Raw genomic sequence first — 22898 nt, forward strand, 5'->3', positions numbered from 1 at the left:
AAAACAAAACAAAAAAACTTAGGCTAAAAGGTAAGGTTTTAGACTGTATATAGGCTTTCTATAAAAAAGCTTATATTAGTATCCTGGTATCTATGTTGAGGTCATGTTGAATACTGAAGTACACATAAGCATGCAACCGATAAATAAACTTCTTAGATAAATCATGTTAATTAAGCTGTCCCAACGACAGAAAAAAAACAGCAGTTATTTTTTGGGTAAAGTATACATGAACGCTATGGGCGTAGCATGGAGGAGGCTACTGAACACTGCTTTAAAGCTGTTGTTCCTATATGAGGAGAACAACAATAACATATTTCTTAGACAATAAAAGAAGTGCATTTAAACCATTCCTCCATTTCCTCTCACCTCCCAGAAACATTCTGTAAGTAGACTGGCTATTCTAACCAATCTATTTTTTATAAATAATAACAATAATAATAATAATAATAATAATAATAATAATAATAATAATAATAATAATAAAACTTTAAATCAATATTCTTTGTCGCAATAATCTTAATAAAAAAGAGTTGAACTGGATGAAAAAATATGGCAAATAGTTGAGAGGACTTTTCTCTTGACCCTGCTGCTAAAAAGGGCCTTGATGAAGAAACTTCCTGTTTGCCATGTGACTTTATGGGGGTTTCAGTAAAAGAGTTGCGCACACTGGGTATTATATGGCTTAAATGTATAATTATTATTACTTAAAATAAATTCATAATGATAAATAATAAATGTTTTCACCCTTAAATATCTAAAATATATAGTATAAAAATGAACCTGGATACTTTATATATTTTTTTATTACTGCATGTGCCATACAATAAAAACGTTATTGGTATTTTAATTTTTTTATTTTTTTTTTAATATTAATTACAAATTTTGTTCGTAATTTTATTTTGATTTTTTGGGACCACAACCATTAGAACCATTATTTTGTTTAATATTCTGTGCATTTACGATGGCACTCTCATTTGGCTGATGCATTTATCCAGAGCTATTTACAGTTGAGACAGTATAAAAAAAAGAAATAAATAATTCGTGGGATGTAGTAGCTCAGTGGTGGGCCCTTGAGCAAGGCCCTTAACACTCAATTGCTCTGTTGTATAAAAATTTGATAAAATGGAAGTTGCTCAGGGTAAGGGTGTCTGCCAAATGTAATATAATATAAAACTAAACATCTAGGCATAAATAAATAACCATTTCTCCAACACAGCATGGTTGTATTTGTCCTGTCTACTTACCTGTATATGTATTGTTCATTTTGCACTTTCTTTAATACTCTGTGTACCTTATTACTGTGTTGTTAATGCGTTGCCATTTCACTGCAGTGCATATTTGTAGAGGAATGTCGATGTGACTTGACTGTCATGACTCTATAGTTAGGTCGATTTGAAACACACCCGAAGAGACTGATGCAACCCAGGAAAGTCGAGGCACGACCACAAGAGGGGGCGTGTCCGGTGGGATTGTTTTTCAACCGGACGTCGCCATTGGCCGAACTGGGCTTTATCGCGCGTGACGTCATAGCACACCTCCCGGTCTGACAGCTAGGCTGAAACCCAAGTAGACAACCGGCAGGCAGGGAGAGACTGAGAGGCGGATTTTTCCACTACAACACAGGAGTCAGTCAAACACACAGTAGTTTGAAGTCTTTTAGCTTTCTTACTGATCATTTTATTACCCAGATCTTTCATATCACTTAGGAAAAAAAAATCTCTATTTAAATTCCGTGGTCTGAGACAGGGATCTACATTACAGCTAGAAAGATATACTTAGCGCGCTAACCTCCAGCTAGTTTCTATCCTCTGTAATTATTATTTTCTGGTAAATAACTTTAAAAATATATATATATATATTTAAAATTAAACACGTTCAGGCTGTCAACGTGTGAAGACTGGTTTGAGGAACAATGATGGACTTCGTTGCTGGTTGCCTGGGAGGTAGGTGGAAAGCTGGTGAACTAGCTCGCGCCATAAAATGACTTCCTTGTCACAATTCAGCGCGTGCTTAACTAGTGAGCACGCGAGCTCGTTTTCGAGGCTAATTAACAGGTTAGCTACAGTTAATCTCGTTAAAATCACACACACAGGCATGAACATAGTCATACCAGGGGAGTTTGGCTTATCTGTTCTATTTTAACTCGTTTATTTATGTCAGCCACGTGCTGTTTTATATCATCATCATCATAGTAATAAAACTCCAAGCAGCATTTTCGTGATGCCAAGAACCCAGACTCTCCCAGCTGCTATTATTAATATTATCGCCTAAGCAATTACAGGAAAGCAGAGCTATAACTTTAGGAAAAAGTTATTCAGTAGTAATTTGTACTTTCTCACATGATGTGTATGTTCTGACCACTGACAGTTCTGACCGTAGGAGAAAAGCTCTAGATGAGCAAATTGGCAGCAGGATGGCATTGCTGCTGCAGATGATTCTATAGCTGTGACATGTGGTGTAAGGTGCCAAGATGCTGTGAGCCAAATCCGGTGAAGCTTGGACACAATGCGAAGGAGCAGTGGCAATAATGGCAGATGTCAGCATTTGTAGTATTTATTGTAACTTTTGGGCAACATTGTTGCTGAGCTACAGCTTCACTTCCTGTTTGATGACTTTGCTGTCAGATTTGTTCACTGATAATGGCCAAACTATTAGTATTCGAAATCCTTTTCATAACTTTTATTGTGCAGGTTGGTCTGAAAATGATTGCTAGATTTAGTGTTAATTGGATATAATCTCTCGGAGAAGTAGTGGAAAAAATTTCTTTGTGACAAAATCCAAGATGGTCAACAGGAAGTACACGTGAATATCAGATGATGTTGGTGTGTTTTCACTTCAGCATACTCCAGGGAATTGTCAATTTATAAATATAACTAAGAGGTTGTTATAGTTCATCTACAGTTCATGTAACTTTATAGGATGAGTAGAAAGCGGATGATGTTGGTCAGATGATGTTGGTGTGTTTTCACTTCAGCATGCTCCAGAGAATTATAGGAAAATGTCAATTTATAAATATTACTAAGAGGTTGTTATAGTTCATCTACAGTTCATGTAACTTTATAGGATGAGTAGAAAGCATGGCACTTAGAGGTTTGGCATTTATTTGGTCCGGAAGAGGCATTCTTTCATTTTCTATTGCTGTGCGAAGGTATTGCATGAGTGTCTATATTGAACTAGTGCCACCCAAAGGAGGATGAGGTTCCCTTCTGAGCCTGGTTCCTCATAAGTTTTCTTCCTCATATTATCTCAGGGAGTTTTTCCTCATCACCGTTGCCTCAGGCTTGCTAATTAGGGATAAAACAGTAACTTAACTTTAAACTTTATCATTTTTTCTTCTCTGTTTCTATACGTCGGTAAAGCTGCTTTGAGACAATATCAGTTGTTAAAAGTGCTATACAAAAGAATTGAATTGAATTGAAGTCATTGTGTCCTGTTTAGTGGCTTTGCTGTCAGGCCCATTCGTGGCGAAAGGTTCAGAGTATTCAGAATTCTTTTGATAACTCTTGCGAGGATTATTCTGAAATGGACATGCCAGATGTCTACAACATTTGTAGGAGGATTATTGAAAAACTCCTCCAAGATGATGGAAATTCTAATTTAAGCATAAATTAACATGATAGGGGTGTTAAAAATGCTCTGAACTCTCTAGGATCCAAGGAATCCAGGGAGGTCTAGTTTTTACACATGATTCAAAGTTCTGATTATAAACATACTTCTAAATTATGCCCACATTTGACCTATATAGTGGTGCTAGATTGTTGGCCCCAAATTAGGTCAGGCTAGACAGACCGTCTCATTCAAATTTCACAATCTTTTACAAGACGGTTTAATGGGCTGGCATAGACAGAAGAAAAAGACAATGAAGAAGAGGTAGAATAACAATAGGTTATTTATTTTGGCCCTTAATAGTAGAATTGTAAGAGTCTTGTGTTACCCAAGAACACTGTATGCGGATACACGGAGTAACAGTCACAGTAAACCTAGCATATAGTAATACTGAAATCACATGCTGCTGATAAGGTTTTTTTTCCTTCCCATATTTGATTCTTTGACTGATCCAGTTTTGCGGTGTTTGCTGATTGGTGTAGAGACTGCTTGGGAGGTCAGTTTTGGAGAGCACGAGCAATCATAACAGCTTGTATGTGTATGTATAATACACCTGTTCCCATGAGGCCAGGTGTTTGAAAACTTGCACTCAAAATGTTTTGCCTTTTAATAGATTTTATACATTTTTACCTGATTATTTTGGTGCCATTCAAATAAACATATTTAACTATAACACATTGGCAGATCTGAGGTAGGCACAGGCTCCCTGTGACCTGAGTATAGATCGGATAAGCGGTACAGATATTGCCAGATTTTATTTAGGCCTTAATGAACTCAAGACGTTTACCTTCATTTGCCTTGACAGAGGATGTATTTTTAAGTGGGGAAAGTTAAGGCAAGCTGAAACATTACTAATGTGAGATTTTTGAAAGAGGAAGTGACTTCCAGTAATACAGTACACGTCAGAGGGTTCAAAACATTTGAGGAACTTTTTTTTTGTTGTCAGCGTAATCTCATGTTAAAATGTGGAGCTCCTGATGCAGTCATGTAAATGTTTAATTTTTGTATTTTTCCATCCCACACTTGACACATGCAATTGTGGACACAGTCCACAGTTTGAATACCTCTGACTTAAAGTGAAGCATAACTCACCTTTATCCTGTGATGAAACTTTTCTAGCCAGACAGCTCTCAGCTCAAGTGAAGATTCGTGGGAGTTGTGTTAGGTAGTCCACTCCACCACAATCATCAAAACATCAACTGATGGAATAAACATTTCAGAAAAATGCTATTTATCTCTCTGGTCATGGTGCGATTAAATTCTTCTTGTAGTGGCACCACACCTTACTAAAACAGTTTATGGAAATATCCTAGAAAGATAAACATACAGAATATTACAATTACTTGAGCTATATAATTAGTATGTATTTAAACAACAGAAAATTGTCCCAGAAACCTTTCTCCACAATTTCTTAGTAAATGCAATTTGGTTAGCACCCCAGGCTGTTCCCACAGTAATTTCCAAAAAAAAAAAAACCCCTCCTTTTTTGCATAAAGCCCTATGGGATTGAGCTTTAAGTTGATAAGATTCAAGTATTAAGTTAGGTTCAGTTTTCCATTTTGATTTTCTCTATATCAGTTGGTAACGTCAACTGGATAATTACTAGACAGCATACTCATAATATATTGTTAATATTTTATGTGATGTATTCTAGCACAATCTGTAGAAGCTTATAAAACAAATGCAGGCTTTCCTATCGTTAAAGTCCACCACATATTGCGTTGTTCATTAACAGGCTCTTGGTGAAATACTGTGTATCAAATAGTTCAATCACAGGTAACGTAGGCTATTCCTGACAAAATCCACCTTTATTATGTGACGATAGATTGAACACATGTTACTTCTCAGGCGGTTTTGCAAGCCAATATGCTAAGAGTCGTATACTAGTGTATTAGCTTGGGATAAGCAGAAAAGGCTATGCTCTGTCGATAGCAAGAACTGAAAGATTCTGCCAAATGTTTAAGGTCTGGTGAATGGAACCACTTTAGCTTCCTGGAAAGTTACACTGTTGACATGGATCGAAATGTTAAAGCATGCTGAGTCTGACAAGGATGTATGGCACACCAGTGTCCAACATCAGCCTGCTGTGTCATTCTGTAAAATTAAGACGCACAGATGTGTGCACACGCGCAGCAAACTGCTGCATTCAGACTGTCGTTTCATGCTGAGTCTGGGCAAAAGAAATCACTCACAGCCCCATATTCCTTAATGGAAAACTTATGAATTTGTTACTACTCTCACCACAGATGACAGTGTCCTTAAAACAGACACAAGGCCTGTTATTTGTGTTGGCTTGTAGCAGTGTGAGCACTGTGGAAGCAGAGTAACTAATTCAGTAATTTTGTGTATTCATAACGTCTTGTAAACTTTCCCAACCTCTTGTATTTCAGGGCAGGATGGCTTTGGATGATGGGCAATGATTAATGCCCAAATTGTTTGGGACCGGACCATCTTCAGAAAGCATGAACAGAGCCTTGCCCTAACTCCCCGTAGCGATGCGTAAAGTTCGCAGGCTATGGAAATACTGCTGACTAATAATTATCCTTGCTCTGACACTGCATGGTCACAGCAGGAAGTGAGGTGAACAGGTGACATGTCTGTGGAGCCCCTAGGAAGAAAAGGTAAGCTCCCATGCTGTTTTATCATGGCAGGAACAGGAATGGGCAAAAGGCTCTGCTGCTGAAATGCTGAAACCCTCAGAAATGGGAAGCATGAGCACCTTAAAAATGTTGAATGAATTCGGAGGTTAGTACAACTGCCTCACATACAAGATAGACCCTGATGTACTCTCAGTGGCTGCTTCTCATTATTTAACTACCATCACAGCATTCTGATGATCGGAAAGTAATGTAACAGTGCAGCTCAGTGGCAGCAAATGCATGCAGGCTGATATTAAAGCTGCCTTACTGAATGATTGCAGGATACACTTATTGCCCAACTTCCGTATACGTACACAATGTACTTACAAGTATAAATCAGCTTTTAGCTGACTCAAACCCAACAACTCAAGCATCACAGGCCTGAGAGGCACGGCTTCTGTTCATACCATGAACTGAACATTTTGTTGCAGCAACCTATCTTTGTTTTTTTGTCATTAAAGATGAAATTCCTAAGGCTTTTCAGTGACAACTGAGTCATTTCAGTTAAGTGATTTGCACAGTTGCCCCATGTACAGCCTGATTATGCAGCGCTAACATTGCTACTGCAAGGTAGCTGGAAAGTCAAGTTTGCTGCAGTAAGCCCTGTAAGCTCAGTGGGACAGTGAACTCCATGTATGGCAGTAACCAATGTTGAATTGTTCACCTTAATGATTTGCTCACAAAGACCAAGATGCTTGCAAACAAAACAGACCCAGCATCAAATTATTTGCAGAAACATTAAACATTAAACCTGAAACAACGTTAATGGCTCATTTAATATGGCACAGTTCACAGGAATTGCCCAGGCATCCTGGTACCGTGTCCACAACTGCTTCATCACTGACGACTACAAAACTTACACTTTAACACTCAAAATGACTGGTTGTGCTGATTGATGTGCTGTACGTGCTGAGGAAACAAGCAATATTGTACACAAGACAGAAATATTTTCTATATGTAAAAACCAAAAATTGTCCAGACAAATTAGATATAATGTGAATAAACACAATTGGTTGTGAATGTAAAGTTTGAAGATGTATTTCTACATTTCTGATGATGTGGAATATAGAGGACCGCTTTCATTGCAATGATGTTGGGAGCAAGAGAGAGGGATGTTGTTACATATACTATACAGTATAGTATAGTGAAATTACTTTCCCCAACTTTGTTAGCCAACTGGAGTCAGAGCGCAGGGCCAACTTCTAGAGCTGACAGACAGAGAGAGAGAGAGAGAGAGAGAGAGAGAGAGAGAGACAGAGACAGAGTAAGAGTGTGTGTACATTTCGAGAGTATGGTATTTTTCTTACATACCACGTTATACATTGCAACCAGAACTGTTTCTGTCTACTGGATTCTGAATGTGTGGTGAATCTAATGCTTTATTTCCTCGTTTTGCTGAAATGCCTTCAGTCATAACTAGGTGGTTATGTTTGCAGTCTGAATGCAGCAGTTTGGATTTAAATGAATGGAAAGAATAATGTTGAGGTGTTTGATTAAGGCTTAATCTTACAAACAGTATGTAACATAAACCAATCCTATTAGTAGTCAAAAAACTCAGTGGTGCTTTCCAGTATTTAAGACAGATTTTATACACTGATCAGGCATAACATTATGACCACTGACAGGTCAGGTTAATAACACTGATGATCTCCTCATCATGGCCCCTGTTAGTGGGTGGGATATATTAGGGAGCAAGTGAACATTTTGTCCTCAAAGTTGATGTTAGAAGCAGGAAAAATGGGCAAGTGTAAGGATTTGAGCGAATTTGACAAGGGCCAAATTGTGATGGCTAAAGACTGGATCAGAGCATCTCCAAAACTGCAGCTCTTGTGGGGTGTTCCCGGTCTGCAGTGGTCAGTATCCATCAAAAGTGGTCCAAGGAAGGAACAGTGATGAACCGGTGACAGGGTCATGAATGGCCAAGGTTCATTGATGCATGTGGGGAGTGAAGGCTGACCCGTGTGATCCAATACAACAGATGAGCTACTGCTGAAGAAGTTAATGCTAGTTCTGATAGAAAGGTGTCAGAATACACAGTGCATGACGGGTCAGGGCTGTTTTGGCAGCAAAAGGAGGACCAACACAATATTAGGCAGGTGGTAGAGAGAGAATTATGAGGTATATTTCATCAAACCGATTTTGACAGGTCTGACAGCCAATCAGAATCGTCCACGTCACAATGCCCCGCCCCTATCAACCAATCAGAATCGTCCACGTCACAATGCCCCGCCCCTTTTCAACCAATCAGAAAAACGTATCCGACACAATATCCCACCTCCCTTTCATCCGATGATTGATGGGGTGGGGTTACATATTCCCTTAGTCATCAGAATCTTAATCTCACACACACACACACACGTGCACAAACCGTCAGTACGTGACACACACACACGTGCACAAACCCCCTGTACGTGACACACCTACGCACATAAACATATATAAGTATGTTTCTACTGATAAAACATAGACGTTATAAGTTTATCTCCTGAAGGTTACGTATTCTATAGTCCTTAGTTACACGTGTGTAGTGTTGCTTATCATACGCTATACTAACTATTTTATTTTTTTCCCCGCGTTATTTGTACGCATCTCAGTAATGGGGCAAAGCTGTCACTGACTCTTTGATACTCTGTGATGTCACTATACACATACATGGTGTAAAAACCTGCACGAATATCAACAGGGTTGGGTGCTTCTGGAGCTTCAAACGTTAACATACCGTCTGGGGGTAGACCCAGCATATAGGCCAGGTTTCTATTAGCGCTGAATGTGTACGATAATTGGCATACCATACGTATTTTATTTTTTATGGGGTTATAGGATAACTCCATGTCGATATTATGGTTTCTCATTGTTTGGTTGATTTCACTAACCAGGTTTTCAGTACTTTCGTAATACGCTTTAGTGATGTGACAGACGTAGTATTTTATTTTCTTTGATCTGTTCAACAGAACCACATGAAATTGACATTCTTTCTGGGTTACTGAGTGCCAACTATGGACATATTGAACCTCCGTGAGTGAGACTTCCCAGTCTCCTTTCAGATCAATTGGTTTGGCTAGTTTAGTAGTGTAGTGTGAGATCTTATTAGCAGGGTAAATGTCCGTAGACGCATTGCTCGGAAGAGTCACAAAGAATCCGCACTCATCCATGACTTAATGAATATAGTTAGAAGTTGTGTTCGTGTCGTGATCTTTAAATTCTATCGTGCGATGTTCACTACTGCTTCAGCCGGAATCCAGGAATTGAATTTCCGGGGCCAATTAAGCCATTTCACCAGACATACCTTTTTCCGGTTTAGAGTCTTTTCTGACAGGATTTTCTCAATTTTGAATGTCTTGTCTTTTCCAATAATAATCTTTTGTATCTCAGGCTCATAAAATGTCCCATCAATTTTTCCCTGTCACAGTCTTGCAGTTTATATACCAGGGGATCTCTCGGTATCCGTTCAGAAACTGTAAAATATTCATCCGTAAAATTTTGTTCGTATCCTTTTTCAAACTGTCCTTTTGATCTGGAAATTCTAACTACGTCACCTATTTTATATTTGAATTTTATTTTCTCTATTTTCTTCATTTTCGATGAGCATAACCCGTAAAGAGTTTTAAATATCGTGAAAGAATTGGCTTCGTTGACCTCGGCTGGCTTCATTCTGATGCTGGAATGATAATTGTGGTTGTAACCATGAACCAGACCTTGTACAACGTCTGTGTATTTCCTCGTGTTAAATGTGGTAAAATATCTCCACATTTTGGTCTTTAGTGTTCTGTTGAACCTCTCACACACCGCTGCTTTTTGCCCTGTACCCGTGGCGAAATGAATAATGTCGTGTTTTTTCATTAAATTCTGAAACTTCTTGTTAAAAAACTGCTTCCCTTGATCAGTTTGTAGGTTCTTAGGGGTTCTACCTTCCTTTAGAATGGACTCAAAAGCTTTAGTTACTTCATCAGCGGTCTTGTTTCGTAACACACGCACCCAAGCATATTTGGATAAAATATCTATACACGTTATCAAACATTTCACATTGTCATTAATGTCTGACAGGTTACTCATATCTACTAAATCAGCTTGCCATTGTTCATCGATGTGTTTCACGAAAACAGTATTTCTTTTAAACTTTGTAGACACAGGTTTATGACGAGTGTAAGCATCCTGCTCGGCTAACCAATTTTTTATCTCTACATCATTAACTCTTTTACCCGTTTTCTCAACGATAGCTCTTTGCAAACTCTCAACACGGCCATATGATCCGGGATCGGATGGCGTATAATGGAGGGTTCATCTTTCCAGTCGCATATGGTAGCTTCTGCGATACCCTGAATTTTTTCTAAGGATGGAGTTTTTTTTGACACCGCACATTTTCAGTCCTTTAGCCACAGCCTATTTCAACCAAGGTTTAAACAGCTTTTTCATCAATCTGTGGGAGTTCATATGCAAGTAGTATTGTACAGGATCGAAAAGGCACGAGTGTTGGAGTTGGCTCGGGTGATCGATCGCGCAACCGTTACAGTTGTCTTTGAGATCTTGGTCGATGATCCTGTCCAGCAGTTCACCCACCACAGCGTGGATGATAGCCAGAACAGTGGTAGAAATACACCCGTCAGCTTCATCGTTCGTAGACAGATAGGTTAGATTTCTTTTTCCTAAGGAATCAGCGATGTTTCCATCAGCGTCTTTACAACCAGAACAGGACGCATCACCATCGGAAGCGAACGGGGTGTAGAAGAAGGGGTTGAATTCTTGAGACATTTCGTTCTCAGATGATCAGATGTTTTTACAACAGAAAATTTAGTCAGGGTCAGAGTCAGTAGAAGGTGTGGTTTCTGTTCAGTCTTGAAAGACTATTGAATCAGAAAAGTTCCTCTAGTTTTACACGTAATGCTTCCATTTCTTTGATTCTCGCCACTTTTTCGAATGATTTGCTGATTTGATTAAAGTACTGATCTAGATCATGCCAGCTGGCACGTTCAAACCTCATTTCACAGATCTCTCCGTCTTCAGATGTGTAGGCTTTGGCCTTAGCGGTGGTAGAAATATGTAGTGAGACTTGATTCTTGGAGAAATTTGTTGCTCTGATGCGGTATGTCAGATGCGGAGATGTATAGTTTTTCCATTTCCGTTTGTAGGCCATCGGTGAAAAGAAATCCATCCGAATGATGTAGTCAAAGTCTTTACACTGTTTACGAAACTTGACCCAGTCACTCAGGTCAAAAGTCACCATCTCCGTGGCATTGCTGCAGTGAATTCGCCCCGGTACCGATAGCTTGAAAAGCGTTACGTCTACTGAATCTACATTGAAATAAGAACAGACTGTGCAGTCTTCTGATAATGTCCAGTATTGAACATTTTCGCATTCTAAGATGTCTGAAAATCTACCCATAGTAGATTTCTGTTTTTTAGGTGCACCAGGACAAGTAGCCATAGTTGTGCTCAATGAATCTACGATATTCTGTACAACATAAAATATTTCAAGGGGAGAAAATTGGTGTGTCATGTACTGACGGTTTGTGCACGTGTGTGTGTGTGTGTGTGTGTGTGACATGTTCAGGAAAACCCAACGATGACTAAGGGAATATTCTGGACATTAACTTATTCAATATGCCATATCAGTAGAAAACATGCTTATGTACGTAGATGTGTCACATACTGACGGTTTGTGCGCGTAGGTGTGTGTGTGTGTGTCATGTTCAGGGAGACCCAACGATTTATAAAACATTTTTTTAAAATGCGTGTGTGTGTTTGTGTGATTAAGATTCTGATGACTAAGGGAATATGTAACCCCACCCCATCAATCAACCTCATCGGATGAAAGGGGGGCGGGATATTGTGTCGGATACGTTTTTCTGATTGGTTGAAAAGGAAGCGGGATAATGTGACGGATATGTTTTTCGGATTGGTTGAAAAGGGGCGGGACATTGTGACATGGACGATTCTGATTGGTTGAAAGGGGGCGGGACATTGTGACGTGGACGATTCTGATTGGCTGTCAGACCTGTCAAAATCGGTTTGATGAGATATACCCCATAATTCTCTCTGGTGGTGTATATGCACGAATCCTTAAATGTTTCTTGTTCATGGACGTGCCTAGGAATATTCAGAAAAACCATTTCCAACCCGATCCTACTCTACTCCTGTAAAATGGAAAACATCCACACTGTGTCCAGTGTAGCTGTATTTTTTCCTGGAGTGTTTTTATTATGTTCATTCAATATTAGCAAAAGGTTAATAATTATTAAGAATTGCACACGTTTTTGTCATTGCAATCCAAATGGTGGTCATACTTTAATAAATGTCCCTCAATCTTGTAAATTTGCCAGTATAACACACTTTAAAAACCCCACAAGTGTTAGACGTACTTTAACGATATTTCTGTAGATAGGCCTAATTATACCAGATTGCATTTCCACTCCTCAGGTGCTGCTGGGGTTCTAGTAGGACATCCTTTTGACACTGTAAAAGTAAGTACATTGGTTTATATACCATGTTCATTTTACTTTATATTTCATATTTCATGTTTGCTTTGTGGCCTGTAATGAACAAACATTGGCAACCCACAAGAAATCCTTCCTCATAGTAGTCATGAGCTATGGGCTTTGCATTTAATGGTGCCTTTGTGTTTACAGTTAGTTCCACTTTTCTAAAGTTGCTGTTAATATTTGTATGATAGTTTTACTTTAAGTTTCTGTAAAACCATGCTTTGTCTTTTATAGGTCAGGCTTCAAGTGCAAAATGTGCACAAGCCTTTGTACAAGGGAACATTTCACTGTTTCCAGTCCATCATACGGCAAGAATCAGTCAGTACCAGTTTCTTTGTGTTCCTTTGCTTATTTTTATTATTTTAATAGTATAAATTCAAATCAGTGAAAGAAATAGGATGGTAAATCATTTTACATTTAAATGAACCTGATTAACCAATTTGCTGGAGGAAAATGTATAAATAGTTGTTATTTTCAAAAAATATATTAGTTACATTAAATCTACCTATAACCTAGGTAGCCATGACAATGAAATGGGTGATGATGTTATACACTAACAGCTATGGTTCCCTACAGATATTTGGTCTGTACAAAGGCATTGGTTCTCCTATGATGGGCCTGACTTTCATCAACGCCATTGTCTTTGGTGTGCAAGGCAACACAATGCGTCTGCTGGGACGAGACACTCCCACAAACCAGTTCTTAGCAGGAGCAGCTGCTGGAACCATCCAGTGTGTTATTTGTTGCCCAATGGAACTGGCCAAGACACGCATGCAAATGCAAGGCACTGGTGAAAAGAAGAAGTCCACTCTCAAGGTGTACAAAAACTCATTGGACTGCCTGGCCCGTATATACCAGCGTGAGGGCGTGCGGGGCGTCAACAGGGGCATGGTGACCACCCTCATTCGAGAGACGCCTGCCTTCGGAGTGTACTTCCTAGTCTATGATGTATTAACACGTTCACTGGGCTGTGAGCCAGATGACTCGTACATGATCCCTAAACTGATGTTTGCTGGTGGTATGTCAGGCATTGCCTCATGGCTTTCTACATATCCTGTGGATGTGATTAAGTCTCGGCTCCAGGCAGATGGTGTTGGAGGAAAATTCCAGTACAGTGGCATCATGGATTGCACACGCAAGAGCTTAGAGAAAGAGGGCTGGCGTGTGTTTACAAGAGGCCTCACATCCACTCTGCTACGAGCTTTTCCTGTTAATGCAGCTACTTTCGCTACCGTAACACTCTTCCTCATGTATGTACGGCGAGAGGAAGCTCCCAAGGATTGTGAAGCTGACCCACAACACCATGCTGCATTACAGCAGCAAGCACAGCCTACCAGCATGTAAATGCCTCTGTTTTTAATGCGAAAGCCAGGGCTGAGATGCAGCTGCCCTCTGTTGGTGAATTGCCCACCAACCAATCTGTAGAAATTATATATATATATATATAATATATTCAAGATATTATAGCGTGAATTGGAAGGGTTCTTAACAAAGGGATTTTGATTGAATATTCCTATAAAAAAAAAGTTTCCTTGTATGAATATCTGATGGTAGAAATTTTAATAATACTGTCTAGAACCACTGTTGCATGAGTACTTCTGCTGATGCTGGTATTGCACAAAGCAATGAAAAGGCAGCAACTGCTGTAGTGAAAGAAAACCACAACATCCTATTATTCCATTATTCATTATCTGTTAAATTGTAATGAATTCAAATGTAAAAACTACTTCTTGAGGTAAAGTAGTTCATAAATGTGAAATACATATGGAAAAGTGCACTTTAGGGTTTTTTTAACTGACTGTAGAGCATGGGCTTGTAACAAAAACAAAACAATGTCTCTCCTTTCCATAATATAAAACTGCTAATGCACAGCTTAGTAATCTTTAGAGGCATAACCCCCCCCACACACAAAAAATAACAGCAAAAGCTGCACAGCCCCTTATTTTTATATAGAATGATCTAATGTAGATAAATACTGTATGTATAATCAAATAGATTGTCTCTTTGCACAAATTGGCCTCATTTATTAACAGTAGCAAGGGTTCCATTGGCATTATGTGTACTACTGTAAAATGTACAAATCATATTCTGGTGAGGGTGAAATGATGATTCTGTATCTGAATCCTTTTTAGTTTTGCACATGAAAGAACTGCTTTCCCCTGCTAGAGTCCAAATGGCTAAAAATGCCTGCCAAGTAGGCCAATTAACAAAGTCAGTCAAAATAGTCTGAATGTTCAAGTTTGGAAACAGAGAGTAATGTTTTCACAGTGTCACATAACTGGAAGAATCAGGTGAGCCTCATGAGAGCCATCAGACTTCCCATCTTCTCACAAAAATGGGAAAACAACCATACTTGTTAATGGACGCTGTGTAACGTGCATAGTATCAGTGTTTCATGAACAAGATCTCGTCTCTGTACTTACGAGTTTTCTTGTGACTTTGAGTCTCTAGTCGTAATGCAGTCAGGTCCATTTTGGAATAGGATAATAATTGGTGACTGACACTGATCATAAAGTAGCAATACAGTCTCACCTCACTATAGTGAAAAATAAAATTTTGATATATTCCAAACCAATATAACTGGGGGAAAATCAGAACAATATTGCTCTGAGAGTAAGTGTATTTTAATTATTTTAATTTAATATTTTAATTTGATTGAGTTAACTTAGGCCAAGGCTCTTCTGCAATACCTCTGTGGCTCACCAGGGGGGCGTGGAAGTAACTGTAGAAAAGTAGAAACTCATTATCAAACATGGTCTGTGATTTCTTGCAGGTTAAAGAGAAGGATTTCTGAAAAATTTATAAAATTTAAGAATCCATGTCTTTTACATGCAACAAATTGCACAGACTGTCTTTACCATTCAAAATGGATGCTTTTGGAGGTTTTTTTTTTGTATACTCTGTGTTATTTGTATGTAAGACTTCTTGGTCTCTGTACATAACCACAGTCACTGTGGTAACAGCATGTTTATTTTATTTTTATTTTTTCAATCAATACATCAGTACGAGTCTGTGTGTTACAAGCAAATGCTGTGTCTTGCCTAACTGATACGTCATTTGCCTCAGTACTACTGTATAAAGGTATTTTATTTCTTACAACGTGTGTACATTAAAAAGCTGATCCAAAGCCGTGGGAACCGTATGTAAAATTGGAGATTGTCAGAGGTAAACTTTCTACTGATTATGTTTGTATTTAAACTCTATGGCAGTTAGTGGAACCTGCACTAAAGTGGGTTATCAGCATAGTCTACTGTTAATTATAATAAACTCATTCATTAGGCCATTACCTGTATGCTGTTCTTATGTACAAATAATGTGTTCCATTAAAACCTGAGCTTTAAAAAGTAAAATATTTTTTTCAATGATTCATCAATTATTCAATCAAATAATAATGAAGTAATAATATATTTATCAATAATAATAAAACATAATCAATTGTATTACCTTTCAGACATTTTATGAGCATTTTAAAAGGAAATAAGGAAACCTTATAAATCTGCTAAGATATTTGGTCATATGGTTGTATTATTTGGTTATTGATTAAATATATGATTATAATTAACCTTTTCTCTGTATTAGTTGCTGTTATAAGAGATTTTGGAAGATGTTTTAAGGCGTCAGTCGCTTATCATATCTAGATTTGATTTATTTTATTGACTAATCAGGTGAAGTAATTTTTACTAAGCATTTTTTGCTGAATGGTAGAAAAGCTGACCCAGATAGTCTAGGTAAGTTATGCCGATTCATTAAGAAACTAGAAATAAATAAGTGACACAGAAGTGGAACAATGTAATGTTTACTTCTACAAAACTATTAAAGTATGTTGGTTGTATTTAATGACATGATTAATCAGTGATAAAATATCAATAATTCATTGGCTTTAATTAAAATGTTTAATGGTATTTAATCACAAAATGCATGCATGCAGTTTCTAAAAAGCAACAATTTTGAACAAATATTAAATTGTTAAATATATTGTTATTAAACATAATCAAAATGTTGAAAATCTAATTAATAATTTCAGATGATTGAGGTTAAACTAAACTAGCAACACACTGAGTAATATCCACGTTTTGGGTCTTGCTCTTACTCATCCTGGGATTTTTTACCAGTCACACCATCCCTAGTTTTTGCACGGAGCTTGTTCACTTGGGATTCGGCAATATCTGCACGCTCCTCTGCCTCTTCAAGCTCGTGCTGTAGTTTTCTTAACTTGGCCAAGTTGGTATTTGCTTGCTCTTCTGCTTCCTCAGCTGAGCGCTTGTAGGACTTCACTTTGAGCTGTAGCTTGTCAACCAAATCCTGGAGTCTTGCCATATTCTTCCGATCTTCTTCAGTCTGATAGGTGAGTTCCTTAATGCGGCGCTCATACTTGCGAATCCCCTTTACAGATTCTGTACCTCGCTTTTGTTCTGCTTCCAATTCATTCTCAAGTTCACGGATGCGAGCTTCCAGTTTCTGAAGCTGTTTCTTTCCCCCCTTCATAGCTATTTGTTCGGCTTCATCTAGCCGGTGCTGCAAGTCTTTGATCGTTTGCTCCATGTTTTTCTTCATTCTCTCAAGATGAGCGCTGGTGTCCTGCTCTTTCTTCAGCTCCTCTGCCATCATAGCCGCGTCAGTTATTGCCTTTTTTGCTTTCTCCTCAGCATTCCGGTTCTCTTGTACCAACTCTTCCATCTCACCCTGTAGCTGTAGCAAATCAGCCTCATGCTTCTTCTTTTGGTTGATCAGGCTGGTGTTTTGAGAATGCAGTAGCTGCATCCTCTCTGTTGCATCTGTAAGTTCTTGCTCAGCCAGCTTACGCCCCCTCTCAGCTTGTTCCAACATTGCCCTTAGCTCCTCAAGCTCTGCCTGAATGAGGTTATTTCTCCGTTCTAACAGGGCAGTGTTCTCTTTGAGATCTTCATTATTATGAACAGTATCATCCAGTTGAAGCTGAGTGTCCTTTAAATATGACTGGACCATCTTAAGTTGTTTTTGTGCATCAGCTGCCTGTCTGTTGGCTTGACTTAGCTGAATTTCCATCTCATTTAAATCTCCCTCCATCTTTTTCTTAATCCTTAGTGCTTCATTACGGCTTCTTGTTTCTGACTCAAGAGAACTCTGTAACGTTTCTACCATTCGTTGGTAGTTCCTCTTTGCCTGTTCCATCTCCTCGTCTTTCTCTGCCATCTTTCTTTCAATGTCTGCCTTTACCTGATTGAACTCAAGTTGGGCACGTAGGATCTTGCTTTCCTCGTGTTCTACCGCAGCCTCCGCTTCCTCCAGGGCAGACTGCAGCTCTGCCTTCTCTTGTTCTAATTGTTTCCTGAGTTTCTCCAGCTCATGAACACTCTTACCTCCTTCACCAAGCTGATCTGTCAGGTCTGATATTTCTTCTTGCAGATTCTTGTTCTCCCTTTTGAAGGTCTCAAGTTGATCAAGAGTTTCTTCATAAGCATTTTTAAGTTTGAAGAGTTCAGTGCTCAGATTTCGTGCTTCCTTCTGCGATGCTTCCAACTCACACTGTGACTCTTCATACTTTTGCTTCCATTCAGCTATGACCTTATCAAAGGCACGTTGTTTCTTGTCCAGAGCCGCAGATGCAGCATTTGACCGTTCAAGATCCAGCATGAGGTCTTCAATCTCATTTTGCAGACGATGTTTAGTTTTTTCAAGAGAGGAACACTTTGCATTAACTGCCTCTACTGCCTCCTCTGCCTCTTGTAGCCTTTGAACAAGTTTTTTCTTGGCCTCTTCCAGTTCCTCTGTTCTCTGAATGCCGTCTGTCTCATACTTAGCTCGCCATGTTGCAACTTCAGAGTTTGCCTTGGACAGTGCCCGCTGAAGCTCTGCTTTAGCCTCCTGCTCCTCCTCAATCTGCTCCCTCAGCAAATCACAGTCATGGCGAGACGACTGCACTGCATGAGCAAGTGCGTTCTTTGCTTTGACTTCTTCTTCATGTTGCCTTCTCAGGTCCTCTAATTGTTGGGTGTAGGAACTTTTTCCTCTTGTGAGTTGAGAGATAAGGCATTCTTTTTCCTCCAGCTGACGCCCAAGTTCCCCATTTTCTGTTAGCAGTTTGGCTCTTTGAGTGGAGAAATCGTTTAGAGCTTTCTGAGCCTCTTCAGCCTTGGACCTATGTTCATTCATCTGATCCTCCAAGGAGCGACACATCTTTTCAAGATTCACCTTTGCTTTCACAATGCTCTCCATGTTTGAGGCCAGGTCATCCATTTCCAACTTCAGCTCTGTCTTTTCTTTCTCTAACTTTTGTTTGACTCGTTGTAGATTGTCAATTTGTTCACCAAGTTCAGCCACACTATCTGCATGCTTTTTTCTCAGGGCAGCAGAAGTGGCTTCGTGCTGCAGTGTAGATTCCTCAAGATCCCTGCGTAACCTCTGAAACTCAGATTCTCTTTTCTTGTTGAGCTCCACTTGAGCAGATGTGGCTCCACCTGCCTCCTCGAGCCGTTCACTAATGTCTTCTAACTCACGAGAAAGATCACTTCGCTGTTTTTCCACCTTTGCTCTGGCTGCACGTTCAGCATCTAGCTCCTCCTCTAGTTCCTCTATACGAGCTTGGCTTTCTTTTAATTTTTTTTGCAGTTGCACTACAGCTAATTGCTCATTCTCAATCTTTCCATTCAGTTGATTTATTTCAAAATCTTTCTTCTTCAGTTTCTCCTCTTGCTGCTGCTTATCATTCTCTAAATCCATTACATTCTCTTGAATCAGCTTGAGGTCGCCTTCCAGTTTTCTCTTGGCACGTTCAAGATCCATCCTAACTTTTTTTTCTTGTTCTAGGGTGCCTTCAAGATCATCTACCTGCTGCTCAAGCTTAGCTTTAGCTTTTGCCAATGTGTTTGCTTTATCTTCTTCACTCTGCAGATCATCTAGTGCCTGCTGCTGAGCCTCCTGGAGAGCTTTTTTCTCTTTTGTGAGCTTCATTATGATCTCATCTTGGGAGGCCATTTCCTCAGTGAGGTTTTTCACTTTATTCTCAATAGCATGTTTTTCTTTCTCAACTTTGGCTAGAGTTAACTCAAGGTCATCAATGTCTTTCTTTAGCTCAGAGCATTCATCTTCCAGCTTACGCTTTTTGGCTGTGAGTTCAGCATTGATCTCTTCTTCATCTTCAATCCGCTCAGTCATCTCTTTAACTTTAGCTTCCAGCTGGATTTTGCTCTTTATCAGCTGTTCACAACGCTCTTCTGCATCTGTCAGTGTATCTTGCTCTGACTGCACCTGGAGAAGTAAATCATTCTTTTCTTGAAGAAGCGTGACCATTTTCTCCTCCAGCTCTTTTCTTCGGTTTTCAGATTTATCAAGAGCCTCTTTTATTTTGTTGAATTCATCTTTCATATTTGCCATCTCTTTCTCAGCCTCAGCACTCTTGAGAAGAGGCTTTATTTTAAAGAACAATTTCATCCAAGGCCAGTTTTTCACACTTAGGAAGGAGCGAAGGTTCCACTGAACAACCATTAGTGCATCTCTGCGTTCTACTAATTTTTGATATTCTGCTCTCATTAACAAAGCTCGAGCATTAGCTTGTATCCTGGTAATGATCCGGGCAAGTTGTTCATCCCTCATTTCTTCCAGTAAACCCAGCAGACCAGCTTTGAAGAAAACCTTTGTGTGACCAAACTTATACTGTGTATGGTCAATGTCGAGTGATCCCAGTAGCTTCTCGGCACTCTTTTTGTTTTCAATAAACTGGCCTTCTGGGATAGCAGATGCATTCAGAATTCTGTACCTCTGTTTGAAGTCACCATAGAGTACCCTGTTGGGAAATCCTTTCCTGCAAATTCGGATGCCTTCCAGTACACCGTTACAGCGAAGCTGGTGCATCACAAGGCAGTTATCCATAGCTCCAGGAGTCTTGGTCTCATTGGGAATCAAACACCGAACAAAATGTGGATGAGTGGTTTTGAGATTTGTCATCAGTTTGTTAAGGTTTTCTCTGTGGAGGGCTGATACAGTCTGAAAAGATGACCCCTTCTTCTTACCACCTTTTCCACCTGATTCAGCTGCTCCTGCATAGCTGGAAAAAAGATTGCTTAGAAGCTTGAGCGATGATTTTTGATACAGTCCAACCACTGTTTCATTTAGTGGATCTTTGTTTTTAACAAGCCAGCCAGCAATATTGTAATCAACAGTGCCAGCATAGTGAACCAGTGCAAAGTGTGCCTCTGCCTTGCCTTTGATAGCTCGGGGCTTCTGGAACATGCTCGATTTGCCCAAGTGATTATCATAAAGCTTTGCCTTGAAAGTCTGGTCGCTTGCTTTTGGAAACATGCACTCTTCCTCAAGAATAGACATGATTCCAAGAGGTTTCTCAATCAGATCAATACAGGCTTGCAAGTCCATCCCAAAGTCAATGAATTCCCACTCTATTCCTTCTTTTTTGTACTCTTCTTGCTCCAAGACAAACATGTGGTGATTAAAAAACTGTTGCAGTTTTTCATTTGTGAAATTGATGCAGAGCTGCTCGAATGTGTTAAAATCAAATATTTCAAATCCAGCAATATCTAACACACCAATGAAATATTGTCGATGCTGCTTGGTGTCTAAGGACTGGTTGATTCTGACCACCATCCAGCTGAACATCTTTTCATACACTGACTTTGCCAGTGCACCAATTGAGTAGTATACTTGATCAACACCTTGGCCTTTTGTGACATATTCATTGCCTACCTTAACCCTTGGATGACAGAGTCCTTTAAGGAGATCAGCAGAGTTCAGCCCCATTAAGTAGGCTGACTTATCAGCAGCTTCAGTGCCATCTGGTTCTGCCTGTTCTTCTCGCTGTTTCTGCTTAAATTTCATGTTGCCATAATGCATGATGGCTCCTGTGAGTTTGTAGACTCCCATCTTCTCATCTGGGGTGAAGCCAAGCACATCAAAGGCATTATCAGTGGCCATTAACTCTTCACTATCATTTATGGAGGGAACACTTACTTCTCCTTGGGAGATGTAAGAGTAATCATATGGATTATTTGTAATCAGCAGCATATCCAGCAGCTCAGGCTTTGCATTGGTCAATATCTGGTAAAAGATGTGATAGTTCCTTTCTGCCTTTAGCTGAAAGGTCACTCGTGATTTTTCCAGCAGGTATGTTTCAATGTCAGCTGAAGAAAGTTTACCACTTGTTCCAAAATGAATGCGAATGAACTTTCCAAAGCGGGATGAGTTGTCATTTCTCAATGTTTTGGCATTGCCAAAAGCCTCTAGTGCAGGGTTAGCCTGGATGATTTGATCTTCCAGTGTCCCTTTGTTAGAGTCCTTCTTTCCCCCACTTGCTCCACCAGCAGCTGCAATACTTGCAAAATATTGGATTACTCTCTTCGTGTTAACAGTCTTACCAGCACCAGATTCTCCGGTGATGAGGATGGACTGATTTTCCCTGTCCGTTAGCATGTATTGATAAGCATTATCTGAGATGGAAAAGATATGCGGAGGAGCTTCAGATCTTTTCTTACCTCGGTAGGCAGCAACTACTTCTGCATCATACACAGGCAACCATTTATAAGGGTTGACTGTCACACAAAACAGCCCTGAATAGGTATAAATCATCCATGCTGCATAGCGCTCTTTGAGGTTAAACAGCACTGCAGGCTCATGTAGGAACGTGAACATTGCCATATCTTCGATTTTATCAAATTTGGGTGGGTTCTGGGGATGAACATCTGTCTCTTTAACAGTTACTGTCCTTCCATCCTCTGTCTTCACAGTTGCTTTCCCATCTTCCTTGCTGATTATTTGTCCTTTCACATATTCCACTTTGTCATCCACTACAAAACATTCAGTTTTGATGTCAAAAGGTCTAGTTTGAGCTTCAAGCCGTTCTTTGTCCGACTTCCTCAGGAAAGGAGCTGCTTTACCAAATTCTGCCATGATAGCATCACCCATTGTGATCTCTTGAGTTCCACAGGTGCTGTGGGAATCAGTGGACAGTGTTGGTTGGGATCAGGAACTGCAGTACACTGGTGCCACACTCTCTTTATAAACGATGACTAAGTTCCAAATATGGATATGTCTGCAGGCATCTTGGACAAGCCTTAACAACAAAGGACATGTTTATCAAGACTTTAAGTGGCGTGGGGGTGGAGGGGCAGGAAAAAGACCTTTAGGTGGTACTGTCCTTATTAGGACAGCTCTCACCTATTCTATAGTCTCATCTGGTCCACCATTTGGC

At 39.6% G+C, this 22898-nt stretch overlaps 2 protein-coding genes across 3 annotated transcripts; one reads left to right on the forward strand and one right to left on the reverse strand.

Annotated features, from left to right (window-relative positions):
• The first annotated feature begins 1551 nt into the window (after positions 1-1551).
• Positions 1552-15681, forward strand: slc25a29 (solute carrier family 25 member 29). 2 transcript variants are annotated; one of them, XM_058379746.1, is made up of 5 exons: positions 1552-1943; positions 5997-6227; positions 12660-12703; positions 12956-13039; positions 13298-15681. In XM_058379746.1, exons 2-5 carry the CDS (start codon positions 6200-6202, stop codon positions 14063-14065), a joined length of 924 nt encoding a protein of 307 aa, XP_058235729.1. In that variant the 5' UTR covers positions 1552-1943; positions 5997-6199; the 3' UTR covers positions 14066-15681. The 2 variants fall into 2 exon arrangements, with proteins under 2 accessions (XP_058235729.1, XP_058235728.1); XM_058379745.1 differs by lacking the exon at positions 5997-6227.
• A 601-nt stretch (positions 15682-16282) lies between these two features.
• On the reverse strand, positions 16283-22612 carry myh6 (myosin, heavy chain 6, cardiac muscle, alpha). The gene has a single exon (XM_058379733.1). It carries the CDS (start codon positions 22610-22612, stop codon positions 16808-16810), a length of 5805 nt encoding a protein of 1934 aa, XP_058235716.1. The 3' UTR covers positions 16283-16807.
• Positions 22613-22898: the final 286 nt, after the last annotated feature.

This window comes from Hemibagrus wyckioides, linkage group LG25 (genome assembly GCF_019097595.1).
Source record: "Hemibagrus wyckioides isolate EC202008001 linkage group LG25, SWU_Hwy_1.0, whole genome shotgun sequence".
Classification (NCBI taxonomy): domain Eukaryota; kingdom Metazoa; phylum Chordata; class Actinopteri; order Siluriformes; family Bagridae; genus Hemibagrus; species Hemibagrus wyckioides.

Coding starts and splice junctions, on each gene's coding strand:
- slc25a29 (XM_058379745.1), top strand. CDS start 1,913: ATGATGGACTTCGTTGCTGGTTGCCTGGGAG. Junction 1,944..12,659: donor CGTTGCTGGTTGCCTGGGAG/GTAGGTGGAAAG, acceptor TCCACTCCTCAG/GTGCTGCTGGGGTTCTAGTA. Junction 13,040..13,297: donor CCATCATACGGCAAGAATCA/GTCAGTACCAGT, acceptor GGTTCCCTACAG/ATATTTGGTCTGTACAAAGG.
- myh6 (XM_058379733.1), bottom strand. CDS start 22,612: ATGGGTGATGCTATCATGGCAGAATTTGGTAAAGCAGCTCCTTTCCTG.